This window comes from Sardina pilchardus, chromosome 15 (genome assembly GCF_963854185.1).
Source record: "Sardina pilchardus chromosome 15, fSarPil1.1, whole genome shotgun sequence".
Lineage (NCBI taxonomy): Eukaryota > Metazoa > Chordata > Actinopteri > Clupeiformes > Clupeidae > Sardina > Sardina pilchardus.
In genome coordinates, this window is record NC_085008.1 from 21,561,185 (window position 1) to 21,578,740 (window position 17,556).

The 17,556-nt window shown below is 39.5% G+C and overlaps 1 protein-coding gene and 1 pseudogene across 1 annotated transcript; both read right to left on the minus strand.

Annotated features, from left to right (window-relative positions):
* LOC134101890 (cytochrome P450 2J2-like) overlaps nucleotides 1-6,194 on the minus strand; it is a 44,136-nt pseudogene extending 37,942 nt beyond the window's left edge.
* A 2,796-nt stretch (nucleotides 6,195-8,990) lies between these two features.
* LOC134101888 (cytochrome P450 2J2-like) lies at nucleotides 8,991-17,206 on the minus strand. Its single transcript, XM_062555751.1, has 9 exons — nucleotides 16,831-17,206; nucleotides 14,820-14,982; nucleotides 14,096-14,248; nucleotides 13,247-13,407; nucleotides 10,735-10,911; nucleotides 10,238-10,379; nucleotides 9,945-10,132; nucleotides 9,628-9,769; nucleotides 8,991-9,232 (listed from the first exon to the last, which is right to left on the minus strand). Exons 1-9 carry the CDS (start codon nucleotides 17,017-17,019, stop codon nucleotides 9,057-9,059), a joined length of 1,491 nt encoding a protein of 496 aa, XP_062411735.1. The 5' UTR covers nucleotides 17,020-17,206; the 3' UTR covers nucleotides 8,991-9,056.
* Between the last annotated feature and the right edge of the window lie 350 nt (nucleotides 17,207-17,556).

Sequence of the window (17,556 nt, forward strand, 5' to 3'; positions counted from 1 at the left end):
TAAGCCTATTTAAAGGTTATTGTGAGCTAGCATAATACCGTATGGTTTGCAATGGCTAATCACTCATACAACTATAGCTTTTAACAGTCATACATTTGGACCTTTTTTTGTTGATTATATATGAAAACAGATGTTCTTTGTTTAAGCCAGCAGTGTTTTGTGTTAAAATATGTTATAGGATTCACGATTTTAGCACTGTTACAACCATGACGCTATATTGTTACAACTGTAGCCTACCGCACTTTTTAATGGCTGCGTAGGTTGGAACAAAGGTACATGCCACTGTTAAGTTAAGTTATTAACAAACTGCAACATATTTGTTACATTCTGTTTCAACTTTCATGGAGTAGAGATGTATGACTCTGTTCTGGTCAAGTTTCACTGCTCTCAAGGCTATGGTCTTTGTGTAAAGCTAGTTTGAACTGAGAAAATAAAAAAGTGTTACGATTGTGCTGGTTAATAATAATAATAATAATAAAATTTTTTATTTGTATTGCACTTTATATTATGGACAATCTCAAAGTGCTATGGTTCTCCCCTACAAGAAACTTTTAGCCCATGCGCATGCGGGCCATTTCAAGTGTCTGGCAAATGTAAACACACATGATCGGATTTGGGTCACTGGCGAAAGTAGATGTAAACATGCAATCAAAAAAATCGGATATGAGCACAAAATCGGAATTGAGCATATCCGATCTGCAGTCTAAACGCAGCCTAAGTGCAGGCCCCTTGCCAGACACACGGGCCCATAGCCTAGACCACAACATATACTAACATATGGTTGTTTCACAGGTGAATATAATATACCAGCATGGGTTTCTCATGTCATTTAGTGGTGTTGTAGACCGATACAACTCACATCCAATACAATATATCTATTTACAGAATCATAGATGTTCTGTAGGCTATCTATCCATCCATATATTTAGGTCTATCTCATGCATCACTTAGGAGCCATAGCCAGTGAAAAATACATAATAAAAAAACAATTGTTTTGATATTGACAACCAGTCAAGAATGTTAATTTTCTTGATTTGATTTGGGATGCTAATGCTTGTTTTCTAGTAAAAAAAAGTGGTTCTCAAACTTTTTCTTTCATTCCCCACTTTGATCAAGGGGGCTTTCTCGAGTCACACCTGTCCATCACTCTAAGAAAGTAGTAGCCTAGGTCAAGCTCAAAATTGTCAAATTTATTGACATAATGTCACTTGCTAAATATACCTCAGTAACAAATAACAGTTAGGCTACAGATAGGCCTAAATATCAGTTCAGATATAGAGAAAATACAAATCTAAATCAATGACCAATATCGTCAGTTTTTGTCATCCTTGCTTCAAAAAAAGCTTATTTCCAAAAATACAGAAAGAGGGCCAACTATAGGTGGCATATGAAATCCAACCCTGTACAAGGGGTACATTGTCTGTAAAGCAAGTTGTGCTCCGTGCTTGAAAAGTGCTAAATAAATAAATAAATAAATAAATGTAATTACTATGTACTTATAGGCCTATTCATTTAGGTTCTTTGTGTGCATGTTGAAGATATACATATGTCAAGAGTTTAAAATGCTATAGATTGTACAGATATGTAGGCTATGGTTTCAATAAAATTAATTTGCAGGTTTTCAGTAACTTGATTTTTTATCAGTAACTTAAAGATGATATGTGTCCTGTGTGACCCTTGTATGTGTTTTCCAAAGACTTGATGGACTCAGCTGAACTTCAGCTCAGTAACCTTTGTCATCACTGAAGCATGTGATATTTTTGCTTGTACATTTACACTCCTGACTCACTGATTGGTTGATTTATTGGTTTGATACGCTTTTATGTCTCTTTATTATTTACAAACAACTTATTTTTCTAGGCCGTGGACTCTCTTGTCTGAAATGTAATTGTCAGATTAATTATCCACTGAGGAAAGAGCAATAAAAACTTCCCAGTCACCATACTTCCACATTGGAATACATTTTTGAAATGGTACATTGATACAACAAGATACATAAAAGAGGTATAATACCTTCATGGGTATATCATTTATGGGATATGGGTATATCATTTAAGTGCCATGGCCTAAACTGGCCTCTGAAATAACTGTTACGGTATTCTGCTTTGCGTTGACCATACACACTCGGCTGAACTCAAACCCGCAACTTGCAGCATCTCAGTTTGGGAGTTGACCACAGTAGCAAGTAAGCTAAAAGCCCAGGTTGCTAGCATCACCTACTAGGATGTGTCTTCAGGCGTCAGGAGGGAGGTTTACTGCACTGCAGCTAAATACCAGCTGACTACGTTAAATCAGCACCAGATACAAACTCTGGGACACATTGTCAGTCAATACAGTTAATCTTCATAACATGCAATTAATCACATTACCTATTACAGATTTTGTGTCAAAGTAAAGCCTCAAAAAATGAATGTAGCCTATTAAAAAAGTGCAATTGCTAATAATTAATTATGTAAAATAATTAAGGATGAAAAATATCAGACACATAATTGCTCTGTCACCGTGTGTGTGCAAAAATTTTGAATGGGTAGGGTGTATGTGTGACTCCCATATCTCCTTCCAGGCTTAGCTTGACTCCTTCTTGTGTGGAAAACCTAAATTTTTGAAATAAGTTCACAAAAAACAAAAACAGTTCCATTCTAGCTAGCTGTTCCCCAAGACACACCCGCTTTCCTGTGAGAAAACAGACAGGACCGTCAGTGTACGTTTTCTCAATTTATCAAGATCTATGCTCTCATTCTATAGGTGGGCCAGAGGTGAGCTAAACTGATGACAACAGCGCTGCAACGCTCAAAGTCAGTAAACATAGGTCGTAGTGATATCCAATTGCGTCGAAATCTGGAATCAATCAGAATAAACATTGATTGTAGTGTTATCCAATTGCGTGCAGCGAGATTTTCAAATGCATGCGTGGTACCACCCCTCGAGTTGGGCCATTACATTATTCGTCGCCAAACCGCTAATCTGAAAGATTACCAGGGTCTGGATTTTCCAGGCTACAAATGGCTGGCAGCGGTCCTATATGTCCTATATAACTTGCATATTTTATGTTCAGTAAGTTCAGTGGCCTGAGATGCACATATCTTTTGTAGTGTAAACGATAATGCATTCTAATGCGTCCCCTTACAATTAGAGCTCTAATAAATGTGACATTGGCAATAGTGGAATCTAAACACTCTGGCTGTGCACTTTGGATACATGTGTAAATAGTGAGTACGTATACATGGACATTAAAGGGATAGTTCGGATTTTAAGACACGAAGTTGTATGGGTTCCCTGTCAGCAACGTAGTGCATCAGCACTGACTTACCCCCGACAGCGTCCTGTGAGCCGAGATCCAGCCGGTTTTAGATCGTTTTTGATGCTGAAGAAAGTAGTCCGGCAAGTTTCTGGGGTCACGAAAGTAAAGTGTTTTTCTTCTCAAAACCATATGCGTTCAACAGAGTGATATATTTGCACCACAAAAACGTTGTCCAGGAAAAATTCAAACCTCGTTATCACTTACTTATTTTTCGCGATTCCTATCACTGCGCGCTACTGACAGCTGGACAACGTTTTTGTGGTGCAAATATATCACTCTGTTGAACGCATATGGTTTTGAGAAGAAAAACACTTTACTTTCGTGACCCCAGAAACTTGCTGAAGAAAATAGTCCGGCATCAAAAACGATCAAAAACCGGCTGGATCTCGGCTCACAGGACGCTGTCGGGAGTAAGTCAGTGCTGATGCACTACGTTGCTGACAGGGAACCCATACAACTCCGTGTCTTAAAATCCGAACTATCCCTTTAATATTCTGATATTGGTGATGTGTCTCAGCAGACTACTCAGATCCCCAAAGACGCATTCTAAAACCAAATGCAAACACGTCCACGTCCATTTATATTCAATTCAACACACTGACATGCTCATAAGGACCACCAAGTCTCTCACCCTGTACATCTGGGTATTTGATCTGGAGCAACAGGGCCCACAGCAGGGTGGTGGAGGTGGTTTCTGTCCCAGCAAGAAACATGTCCAGTGAGTTTAAAACCAGACTGGGATCGTCAAAGCCATCAGTGGGGTCACATGATCCCTAAAGAATAGAAAGTAAACACAATGTAGCTACTGCTGCTGTATCAGTTGAAAAGTAATCTTAACGATGTGCCATGCTAAAGAATGAATCATCATCATATTGCTATCTACGTAAAACAAGAAGATATTTACACTCCTCATCTCAGTGATGTATGCATCAATGTAGTCTCTGAGGTTGTTCGGGTCAAAGTTGTCCTTGTGTCTCTCCACTTCTTTCCTTATAAATTCACAGATGTGTTCGTAGTGGCTAAACATGTCATTGTGTGGCCCAGGAAGGTACTTCATTATGCCAGGGAAGGCCTCATACAGCTAGTGGGAGACAGGACAGACCATAATACTCAGGCTCTGAATACTGAGATACTATGGAGATACTACAGAGACCTTAAAATACTACTGAGCAGAGTATGGATTATAATGTGCCTGGATAATAATACCTGGACCGATTCTGATCCTTCTATGGATATTGCGTCGTTCATTAAATTAAGAATCTTCTTGAAAGTATCATCAGTGTATTCATACCGCCGTCCGAATACCATCTGACAAATTATATTGGAAACTGCATTTATGAGAAGAACTTTCGGATCGAATGGATCACCTGAATGGAGAAAAGAGCAAATTATTTGAATATTTTTTTGTAAAATAAAATAATAATAAAAGTAAACAATAATAATAATAAAAGTACCAATTGAACAAACTAACATTTCTAAAGCTCTCATTAATCATCATCATCTCATTAATTTGATTTCTAAATCGTTCTGTTGTGCAACCAGTCAGGACACTGGTGCTCAAAAATGTTTTTGCATATGTTCTCAAATCTCGACTCAATCTTTCAGCATCCCAGCAAATTCCACTGGGTTGATTTCCATCACAGAATGCAGAATGCGGAATGCTTACTGCCGCACCAAATCCAGAAAATATCTTCAGAGTGTTACTACTGTAGGTCCTCCTCCTGGCCTGTACCTTTTTGCCTCTCCATCTCCTCCTGAAGGTAGCGGCACTCCTCACAGATGGCATTCTCCATTGTCTTCTTCCCCAGGCCGAAGTTTTTGAGTGTGGTCAGCGTAAAACGACGATGCCTCCTCCATCTCTGCCCATTACTGAAAAACAGACCCCCTGTCGTATGGAGATGAACAGGTGGATTTATCTTTTATTTGCTGCCAGCCTATGGGTGAACTGGTATACAGCCACATGGCATGCAATGACAAGTGAGAAAAAAAGAGAGAAAATCTCTCACCATTTCCATGGTAGATTCTGTCACCCATTGGGCTAAAGGGCCGGTCCGCAAAGTTCTCAGCTTGACCCACAAGAGCCTCTTTCACTTATTTATAGCCAGTGACAAACACAGTTTGTTCTCGGCCCAGGCGCATAGAAAATATTTTGCCATAAACATCAGCCAGCTAAAAAGACAAAATGTATACATTCACCATCTATTTTTTTTCCTGAACAGAGAAACCTCTTTCAGGAAACCAATAACCCGTGTTGGCCTATGCATTACCCTTAGACCCTTCCCTCCACATGGTGTGGCTGATATGCAATAATCTCTTTCTCCTCGAATGACAAACAGGTGTATCAGGAAGTAGTAAGATGACTAATAAACTGTTAAGTAATAGCAAATGACAAAAACACTCAATTTAAGCCAAATCAGTGTATTGGTTGACTTGAGAGCGCTACCCTTCTCTCACCTTGGTGAAGTAAATATGTGGCTGGTTGGAATCTATGTTGAAGATGTTGCCCACGAAGGGTAATGCCAATGGCCCTGGGGGATAGTTTGGAGGCTTTCGATTTTTCAGGTAGTCAGCAATTAGAAGGAATACCACGAGGAAGAACAAAATGCTCTTCAGGTCGAACGATCCCAGCAGAAGACTAAGCTGCATGTTCCACTGTTAGAGTTGTCGTAATGCGAACGACCACAGTTGGCTCTAGAACTCGGTGCTAATATCTTAATCTCATATTCTATTAAAAGAGTCCGGGTGGGGTTAGATGGCGCAGCAACTTCGGTGAAGCTTCCGCATCGTCAGGGTCTACGTCATAGCCCACTGTTTTCTCAAGCGTAGGCTATTAACTTTACGCATTATAATGTAGTTGGCCTACGTGTATTTGTTTGCCACACAATCGTCAATTGTAGAGATGTAGTAATGAGCTATGATCTATTATCCGCACTAAGTAGCCTAGTCGATGTCAAAAATGTGGCATCAACATTGTGTGGAGCTCTCGAATTGCCACGGTGCCAATTATTGTCATGGGGCGGGCCTTGATTTTTAGTGCTTATTTTAGCAGTTTTTCACGTCGGTAACATTTTTATTACATAATAGGCAGTGTCAACCGTAGTAGCCTAGGGTAGATTTTGGGGTTTTTTTCACCCAAAAGGACCGCCTACATATGTGTGCGTAAATGAGATACGGGTGTTTCCCAGACGCGTTCTTAATTGCCTACGTTAAACATCATATAAGTGTATTGTATTATTATCCTGACTGTAGAAGAGTCGGTTAGGGTGCGCATTGGCCACAAAAATCAGTCTGAGTATAGGCGACGTTATTGGCTGAATGATTATTAGGCCTATGTTTTTCAAACTGGTAATTTTTTTCGTGGCGCAACGCGCCACGTACGCTTCTGGTGGGCGTTGGAAGGAGCCCATGTTTTTCAAACTGGTAAAACACTCAATGGTCATTTCGGCAGGCTGTGTAGCCGAATTACATTGATATCATATTGTAATACGATAACCTCTTCTTAATTGTGTGCGATGTGTTCTGTTACCTGTTGAGTTCCTGAAATTGTTGTGTTCCTTTTAGAGGGATGTCTGGCAGGCCATTTGCAGCAAGTCATTTGTCTGACATGGTGATTTTTTAGTTCAGTGGGATGTGCTTTTTCATTTCAAGGTGGTGTCATGTGGTCTGTAATCTATGTCAATTGTATACTATTGTGTATTGGGCCCACATTTGAGGGGTGTCTGGCAGGCCCTTTGCAACAGACAGTGTCTGGCATGCTGATGGTTGTACTTAGTGGATGTGCACAATTGGTTCAGAAACTGTTTGAAGTGGCACTCTCAACATTTATTCCACTGCTCGGTTGAGTTCCCCATTGTTCTGCGTTCTATAAGGGTGTGCATTAACTTTGAATAACCGCACGGCTATGAAGTAGTTCCATTGTTTTTGACCGTATTACACTTGAATATTAATTCGCCAAACTTGTTGTGAAGTTTAAATGCACTGTCACGTTACATACAAGCTGTAAAATACAGACGTTCAGATCATAGTAACGTTTAGCATATGACAGAGGTGTCATTTAGCTAGTTAGGTGGCAGTAGGCTAAGAAAAATAGCAATCTTTCAAAGTTAACGTTGATCAGAATCTTGGGATATGCCAGCTTGACAACGGGAGATTAGAACTAACGACTGGCTTTTGGCCATAGCAACCATCCATTTAGAACTAGTAACCGCAGTTTGAGAAATTAGTTGAAATGTGTCTGGGAAAAGTAGTTCTACAAACAAAACAGTTCTAGCGATTAAAACATTTAAATTAGCACCGGAAACGAACACAACGCAGTGGCAACAGTGGAATAAGCGGGATAATGGACTTCACGCCGTGCGGTTATTCAAAGTTAATGCACTTTTCTAGACGGAACGTCCCTCCGCTTCGCGTCGGGCCGTATCACCGTCTAGAACGTGCATTAACTTTGAATAACCGCACGGCGTGTCGTCCATTATCCCGTACTTAATCTATGTCAATATAATATTGTTTATTGGGGCCGCATTTGAGGGGTGTCTGGCAGGCCCTTTGCAGCAAGTCATTCGTCTGGCATGGTGACTTTTGGGTTCAATGGGATGCTTTTTCATTTCAAGGTGGTTTCATGTGGTACCTCCTTCGTTTGATCTAAGCCATATCTGAGGGGCCCTTTTTTGGTGTCTGCCGGGCCCTTCGCAGCAGATAATTTGTCTGGCAGGGGCCATTCAGTACTCTGTTTGACCTGCCTGTTCATATCAGATTAGTTTAAAATGGTACTTTTGAACGTTTGATCAAACACATTTTTTCAGCCCTCTTTTAGGACCCCAGGGGCAGCAGTGGGGCTCCGGCAGACATCCATATCTTCATAGGAGAGGTCATCTTCTGGATGCCCCTGTGCTCAAACATTGATACTCTTCTCCTTTGATCAAAAGGCTCTGGGCTGCCGGACTAATAGATGTGCAGGTTTCCAGCCTGAGTTTCAGGGTGAAATCCATATCGCTGGCAGATCAGGCAGGGCTTACGCAGCCTAACTACACATATATTTCTTGGCAGAAGAATGATTATATGAATACATTGTTACATTTTTCGCTGCTGTGCCTTTGTTCCATGAAATCTTGCCGAATAGATGTAACAGTTTTAGAAAAGCAATAAGCCACTCAAGTCCGTTGTTTGCACTGATTTTAGAACAGCTAAATAATGGCTGTTGTTAGGCATGAGGCGCAAGCGTGGCCTCTCGGGGCTTATTGCTTAATTGACCACCCTCTGGCCACCCCCAAGTCTAGTTCTGCTACTGCAGATTGGCCTACCACCTGATTGCTTATGACAATAGACCTGAATCGGTAGTGGTGATCAGCATCAATAACTATCTACCCTTGTATAAATAGTAATCCCAGACTGGATAATTAGATGAAGGTTCATGCATGGGAACAGTCTAGTTAACATTCAGTCAGAGGCTGGTTTTTGTTTTTCTGAATAAATGTCATATTAAATTGTTAATTCAGAAAATCAGGGCCCGTCTTTTCCCCCCCATCAATGCAATATGCTTCCTTAGGGGATACCCCAGATTGCCATGTGGATTTGTGAATGGACTGTTCGCCAACAATTAACCAATCAAGGGACTTATATGGTGGTTATACTTGATACTTGATATATTTGATGATATTAATAAAAAAAATGACACAACTGTCACATAAAACAAGATTAATTGTGATTTTTAATCAATTTAATTCAAGTTTAATGTATTGAAATGGTCAATGCCCTGTCAGCGTGTATGTGCAAAAATTTTGAAGGGGAAGGGGCTGTGTGTGACTCCTACATCTCCTTGCAGGCTCAGCTCGACTCCTTCTTGTGTGGAAAACCTAAATTTCTGAAACAGGCTCACAAAAAACAAAAACAACTCCATTCTAGCCAGCTGTTCTCCAAGGCACACCCGCTTCCCTGTGAGAAAAAAAAAAGAAGGAGAGTTTATCTAATCTGCAAGGTATTCAGACAAAACTGGAGAGTTGTCAATGAAAGGCCTCCAGCATAAAGTGCTGTGCTGAATATTTTGTGTGTGTTTTGTGCAATAAAAGGGATTTTCTCATCAGGCAATGGAAAAAGAACAACAATCCCTTCAACTTTGAGGAGCAAGGCTGAGAAGCACTTGGCCACATCATGAATCCTGAGGTTTGCACAAAGTTAATGACTGAGTGCACTATAGGTCTACGTAGATAAGAACACTATATCATAATTTTATGAAGAAAGATACAGTACAGTCGGCAGCCACTAGTCAACTAGTGCAGTTACCCATCTTAAGTGACTGAATCACTTTTGCATTGGACATTTAATCCTACCTGCAGAGAAGGGCATGAATGCGTCTCGTCTCCTGAACTTGCCCTCAGAGTCCAGGAAGTGACCTGGGTTGAATTCCTCGGGTGTTTCCCATTCAGACTTATCAAACAGCACTGATGTCAACATGGGCATCAGAGCTGTTCCCTACCGAAATAAATACCATATCAATGTAATATGAGACTGGTAATCACAGTGACGTACAAAACAGGTCATCGGTGACGTACTAAACAAGTCAATCCAACATGGACGAGGAATCTTTCATCAGCTCTACTGAGAAAGAAAACCCCACCAGAGAGGGTTGAAGGATTTTTTACCCCACCTTGGGTATAAAGTATCCTCCCAGAGTTGTGTCCTTCGTTGCCATATGTGGACCATTCAATGGAACAATATTTCCTATTCTCTGAATCTCGTGGATCACAGCATTAGTGTACGGCATATTGGCTCGGTCATCCATGCTGGGTTGGCGTGACTGCCCAACTACATGGTCAATCTCTGCTTGCACCTTCTCTGTAATTCAACAGAATGGTTAACATTCAGCAAAGCTCTTGAAACCTTAGGGTAAACCCTACTCTTTACATAATCAACTTATTCTTGAGACTGACTGACTCTCACCCTGTACATCTGGGTTCTTGATCAGGAGAAGCAGGGCCCACAGCAGGGTGGTGGAGGTGGTTTCTGTCCCAGCAATAAACAGGTCCAGTGAGTTCAAAACCAGCCCGGTTTCATCAAAGCCATCAGCGGGATTACATGATCCCTAAAGAATAGATAATCAACATAACCTCATAATCCAGTTACACTGTCTACATGGCACCAGGTGACTATTACTAATTATCTACTAGATTACAATGAAATAATCCCAGATGTAAATAATGTGTGTATAAAACAAGTAAGCCTTATACCGGTAGGTAATGAAGTAACATGCAACAGTCACATAGTCATAACCATTACATAAAAGGTACTGTGTAGCCTAGTTTGTGGAAGCACTGAGCTGACCCACCCATACCATGTTGGCACAGTTAGGATCTTCCTCATGGGATTTGCTTTGCTTGTTGCCAATTGTCAATGAAATCAGGGCCCTTTATATTTGGGTAAAACAAGCAAATATTTACACTCTTCATCTCAGTGATGTAGGCATCAATGTAGTCTCTGGGGTTCTCTAGGTCAAAGTTGTCCTTGTGTCTCTCCACTTCTTTCCTTATAAATGCACTGATGTTTTCATAGTCTTTAAAAATATCATTGTGTCGCCCAGGCAGGTACTTCATTATGGCAGGAAAGGCTTCATATAGCTAAAACAGGAGAGTCAGTAATATGTAGTTACAAATCACATTAGAAAGTGAGTAATTAACTTACAGTACACTGTTCCTTCTGACCAAATGGGTCTAAACTAGAGGCTAGAAACTTCTGCCTGCAAACCAGGGCTGTACACTGCGAGCAGGTCGTCAGTAAAAATATATTAGTGCGAGTATAAAAATGAAAATGCTCGCACACGTGCGAGTACTGATTTCAACCCTTTCATTCGCATTTTGCTCCTAAAATGAATCCACACCAAGTGGATCAAAGTATAGTACAATTTTTGCGCATACAAATTTCAGAGTTGACGACTCTTACACACCTGGCTGGACACTCACAGTTTCGGCATCAACCTCGCACTCTCACACACACGCAAGAAATGTCACTCCAAATCCATTCTTCTTTTTCTTCAATCTGTTCGTTATCAGTTGGTGACTATGTAACGATTACCGGTGAAACAGTAAACCATGATAAAAATGTTGACTATAACATTTACCGTGTTCATTTCAAATATTATAATTATCACAGTTGATAGGCTAAATCATCGTGAAAACCGTACGTTAAATTCCTCCCAGCTTCACCCGAGCCTGCATTTGACATACTGTAGGCCTGGTAGACTTCTATGAAACAAAAATGGTATCCTACTGATTCTGTGTCTAAATGATGTATCTAACCACGATTCGGTGTAGGCTACATCTGATTTAGAAAGGCGGAACATTTTCATCGCAAATGTGCGCTGTATCATATAGCCACTGCGTCTTTTTATGTAGGCTACGTTCACATTAAATCCATTCCACTAACGTTATCAGGAGAATACCGTAACGGTAACGTTTTATTTTGAGCTCTGGTTGTCACACATTGGATATAACAGATATAGGCTGCCAAACTCCAAGACAAGTCATGGTAGAATAAGTTAAGCACCCAGCCAGTTAAACATGACCAAGGAAAAAGTGAACGGACAACTCACAATGCCATGCCACAGTAGGTTACCTAAATCATAGAATTTAACATTGCTGGACACTCATCTTTTCTATTACACCGGAAATATTTGTCTTTACCGTTGTTAGTTTTTTTAAACATTCATGTTATTTAATGAAAACATGTATCCTTGAACTATGCGCGACTATTTTCCTAAAACCGAATGAAACCTAATTATGTTCATGTAGGCTACGGTAGGCACTTCTTAAAGTGTGTTAGGCCTACTTCTTAAAGTGACAGGCACTCAATTAGACCTACACACCACCCCTGTAGTATCAGTAAAGACAAGTGTAATCAATATGAAGATTTCAAATTACTTTGAATTTTAAGCTATAAGTAATTATCCTATAATGCTATGAATTGTTAACTAAATGTATACAAATTGTGAATTCAAAATATGAAATAGAAACCAGACAAGCCATTTTCTGTGTGTGTGGAGGGTTTGAGCAGAGACTAGGATTGCCACTGCTGTGAATGATCGGTATCCTGCTTAAGGCAATAAGGTTTTCAAGGAAATGTCATTTTTTTTCTGTGCTCCTACATTTTTTTTTCATTTATAGGAGCACCTATGCTCCTAGTGAAAAAGCTAAGCGTACAGCCCTGCTGCAAACTATATGAGCACAAGACAAGAGACAATACTAGGGATACAAATGGACGTATGAAATTGGGTTATTCATCATCTGCGCTAGAGCAGCCTCCGTCTTCACAAGTACAAAATGGCAATGCAGACTAAGACTAGGCGATTTCCTAGGCATATATTGACTTGGGACTATATTGGGGCGAAGCAATGCTACTTGTCCGTGCTGTGGCGAGTGAGAAAGTAATGATGTGTTGCATGATATCTCTGCAGTTAAGTAGCAGTGCATTGCCCCAATATACTGTAGTCCCAAGTCAATAGCTGCCTATAGGAAACAGAGGCCTCATTTTAATCTGCATAGTCATTTGTCCTCGTTGTGAAGAGGGAGCCTACAAGAAGTAATTAGGCTACATTTTATTTGCTGTTGGTTAACTCATACTCATGTCATGGTCATGCTATCCGGCAACAAAGGATTCCATGAGGCACTGCCAGACTACGCCATTGAATTCACTGAGACAAAAATATTTTTGCTCACTTATCTAACTCTCGGGAACACAGTGAACAGTGAATAACCCAATTTCCTAAAACGGTGGCGAGTTCCTTTAACCCCAAAGTTTCTCCTGGGACATACTAACATTGCCCTTGTAATATAATTGTCTAAATGAAATAATGTAATTTTTAAACAACATTCATGTTCTGCTCTTATCTTAGAATATCAAACAGGGTGCTGAGCAGAGTATGGATTATGGATTATGGATTATAATGTGCTATGGTACCTGGCCCCATAATGTTCCCTCTAGATATATTGCTTCGGTCATCATATGAATAATCTTCTTGAAAGTATCATCAGTGTAATCATACCGCCGTGAAAATACCATCTGACAAATTATATTGGAAACAGCATTGTTGAGAAGATCTTTTGGATCAAATGGATCACCTAGGTGGATGGAGAAGAGAGCAAAAAAGATTAACATTTTAGAAGGTAATATATTTGTAACATAAAACATTCAAAACAAAACAAAACAAAACACACTATTGTACAGTTCTCATGCATTGTTTGAGCTGTAGTTTTCTTATAGCCAGCTAGACCCACATCAAGCTGTAGGGACTAGAAACTCACCATAGCAGGGCTCAATCGGAGGGGTGAGATAAATTATTGTCTTTCAAACTCCCTCTCCACGCAATAGCATAGCGCTAAACTAATCATCTTCTTGTTTGCAAGTAGCAGGATGCTTAAAGCTGCCGTCGGCAAGCCTTCAAAATTATGACTCTTGAGAAATAAGAATCAACTGGGATACTGAAAAGATCACAAGATTTGTTCTTAGAACACTGATTGGCTGCATTAGAAAACTAGCCTAGAAATCTAGACGCCCCTAGCGGCAGCAAATCTAATTTGATGCCGGTGTAGTCTAGCAACTCTCCATTTGACTCCGGAGCTGGGCTTTGGCAGAAATCATTGTACAGTTCTCATGCATTTGTTAGAGCGGTAGTTCTCTAAAGCATCCAATCAGTGTTCTAAGAACAAATCTTGTTATCTTTTCAGTATCCCAGTTGATTCTCATTACTAGAAGCGGCCAGGGAGTCAGTGGAATGTTACCGGGTCACTTCCTCTTCCTGGCCTGTACCTTTTTGGCTCTCCATCTCCTCCTGAAGGTAGCGGCACTCCTGACAAATGGCATTCTCCAGCGTCTTCTTCCCCAGGCCAAAGTTTTTGAGTGTGGTCAGCGTGAAACGACGATGCCTTCTCCATTTATGTCCACTACTTGGGAACAGACCCCCTGATATACAGATATGAACAGCTGACTTGAGCATCATATTCATGGTGCCCAGCAGTAATCTAATGAGTGTGCATGTTGCATGGGATGCTGGATAAGGGCCTGCATCAACCCAACATACTGTATATGGCCGTGAGTCATGACACACGTCTTTTACACGCTTAAATGCACAGATTAGTATGCTACTTCCTTAAAGAATGACAAAAATGTGAAATGTCCATTTCAATACATTTTAAAGGAAGACGATGCACTTGTTTTACCTGAAAATAATGGCTTAAAACTCATTCTGATCTTACTCTGACTTACAGAGAATAAAATCTGACACTGCCAATGTGTCACTGTTCTGTTCAAGTTTTTCAGTGTCCTGATCCTGATTTGTGATGTGACCATTAACATGATCAATCAACAATAATATTGATATTAAAAGTCGTTTTTACAAGTGAGATCACTGTCTGTAGTGACTTACCTGAATCAAACCAATGTCTGTATTCAGCAAAGATATAGGACATACATCATAAATAACACACATATAGCATGTGATGACACTGATTAATGGAAAGATCTAATTTCTCACCATCTCCTTGGTAGACTCTATTAGCCACTGGGCTAGAGGGACGATCCTCAAAGGTCTCAGCCTGACCCACTAGGGCCTCTTTCACCATTTTATAGCCAGTGACAAACACCACTTCATCTTGGCCCAGACGTAAAGCATAGATGTTGCCATAAACCTCAGCCAACTAATAACAAACAAAACAAGTTACGAGTCAATTGAATATCAAATAAACAAAGCATATGTGGGTGGTTGACGTTTTAGGCCGAAAAAAAAAAAAATCTGATATTATGCATGGAAATCACTTAGTTATGTTGTACTGACTCTCCCATTCCCAAAATATGTATGATCTTTTAGAATTTGTATTGGAATTCATATTTATTCACTAATGTCTTGTGTTAGTGACTAAAATTACCATATGGTGTGACATGAAAGTTATTGTGTGTAAAACTATGATGGGGTATATATTTTTTATGTGAGTCAGTGTATCATAATCTTCTATCTTTACTTCATCAAGATCTAGCATTTCCTTGTGTTAATGTATTATATTTTACAGTACATTTTACTCATCAATACACAAAGTAAGGCATTTGTCCCTAATCTTTCAATAAACTTCATATTAATTTGGACATATTTTGATACAAAAGAAATGAAATGCATACAATGTTTGCTGACCCTATTTCCTATCTGTTACATTCAGATTTGTATGATTCAGACTCCGAAAGCCTTTTTATTTTCATAATTTCTTGATGTTTCTTGATGTCACACCAAATGATATGGTGTCACACCATATGATAAATTACACCAAATAACAATCTGTTAACGCAAAAATGTGAATATATGCATTTCACAAACAATAAATCACAGTTTAAGACAAATATATCACATAAAGGATCACTGTTAAAAACTCAGAACTTTGTAAAACAGAATTCCAGATATTGTATAGCACTTGGGTAGCCTAATAGGTGCCACATATTAAATAATAAATGTTAACAAAATGTTAAATATGTTCAAATATGTATAACACTAAACTATTAATTAAACATATGTTTGAAAAAAACATTATTCATGTAGGCCTAGGAAAATACAGATTATATCATATAGTGTGACAAATAAATCATATGGTGTGACAGCAAAACCCCATCACACTATGATATGGGGTCACTCCATATGAGGTTTCATGCACTTAGCAGAACAATGAGTCTTGAGGCTACATGCTAGGACCAAAATCATATATGCTCACTTTAACATGGTAACATAGATGTAAAGGTAATTTTGACCAAAAAACTGTTTACTTTTGAAATTTTCCTGAAAAATGGGTCACACCAAAAGACAGCAAAAAGTGGAACTGAGATAGGAGTGCTGGAAATACTTGATTTATTGAAAGAAATATGAGAGATAACTCAACACGTAAACTTTCAATGTCCTTCTGAGAAGTTATTATACTTCCTGAATGAGGAAGGACCCCCTATCCCTAAAGGTCTCCACACAATTGCACATTTAAAAAACATAATTTAGGGTCACACCATATGATATTGATTTTTGGGACAAAATGTTTTTGTTTATGGCTTGTTCAAAAATATTATGCCTGGACTTTAAACAATAGGCCTACATACTTACAAGTAGAAATCTTTAGTATTCATTGTATTTAAGTAATGGGAAAATATATTAATTAGATTTTTTTTTAATTCAAAATCAAACTTTATGAAATAGGCTCAGTCACGCCATATGAGCTTTTCCTGGTTTGGCTGAACATTTTGAGAAATAGATATGACTGGCATGGTCCATGTTCATATAAAGCAGGTTTTTCTGAACAATATAACCACATGTAGGCTATTTGCAGTTTAGACATTTCTTTACTTCAGTTTGACACTCTGGACCAAAAAAGGCCATGTCATGTCAACCACCCATACGGACCATTTTGACGTAGGCTATAGCAATAGACTACGTTAAGCTAGGCTACTAACAATATCAAATGTCAGGCGCTGTTCCCTTGGCTTAGCCTATTAGGTCTATAGACATTCTGTTCTCTCACCTTGGTAAAATAAATATGTTGCTGTTTGGAATCGATGTTGAATAGGTTTCCCACGAAGGGCAATGCCAGTGGTCCAGGGGGATATTTAGCAGGTCTTCGATTCTTGATGTAGTCGGCAATTAAAAGGAATATGACGAGGAAAAGCAAAATGCTCTTCAAGTCGAGCGATTGCAGTAGCGAAGTAAGCATTTTGTAGGCTATTCGGAACACAGTCGTTACGGGGACGAACAGAGTTGGCTTCAAAACTCACTAGCTCTTGTTGTTTTAAGTCTAGGCCTACTCCATAAAGAGTGCAAATAGTTTATGTCCGAGGCGTGTCTATCACACTCGGAATAATATAAAACAACAGCGGCCACCTGTCGGGATGGGCTGGGGAGGGGCTGGGGATGAGATGAGAAAAGGAAACTCGTTTTTTTTTCAGTGCTAGGATAGCCTACTGTCAATTCACAATTTTAAACTTCTGCTTATCTGTTCAAGACTAATAGTTTTCTATAGAGCTAAAATAATAGTGAAGTAGCCTAGGCTAGCCTAGCCTATTCATGTTTCACCAGGTTCCCACAGGTAGCCTAAACTTATGAATGCAGGGTGGATGAAACCAGACAATGTCTAATAATATTCGTTGACGGGCTCTGACTGATGAAACTATGAATAGGCTGTGAAATAACTACACAATTAAAACATTAGGCCTACTAGAGGCAGTTAAACCGGAGACAAAGGGAGACGATT

What these genes read in the sequence shown, in the direction of transcription:
- LOC134101888 (XM_062555751.1), bottom strand. Translation starts at nt 17,019, where the DNA reads ATGCTTACTTCGCTACTGCAATCGCTCGACTTGAAGAGCATTTTGCTT. An exon ending in AACATATTTATTTTACCAAG is followed by an intron (nt 14,983 to 16,830) that starts GTGAGAGAACAG and finishes GTTTGTTATTAG; the next exon opens with TTGGCTGAGGTTTATGGCAA. An exon ending in GGAGATGGAGAGCCAAAAAG is followed by an intron (nt 13,408 to 14,095) that starts GTACAGGCCAGG and finishes CCATCCACCTAG; the next exon opens with GTGATCCATTTGATCCAAAA.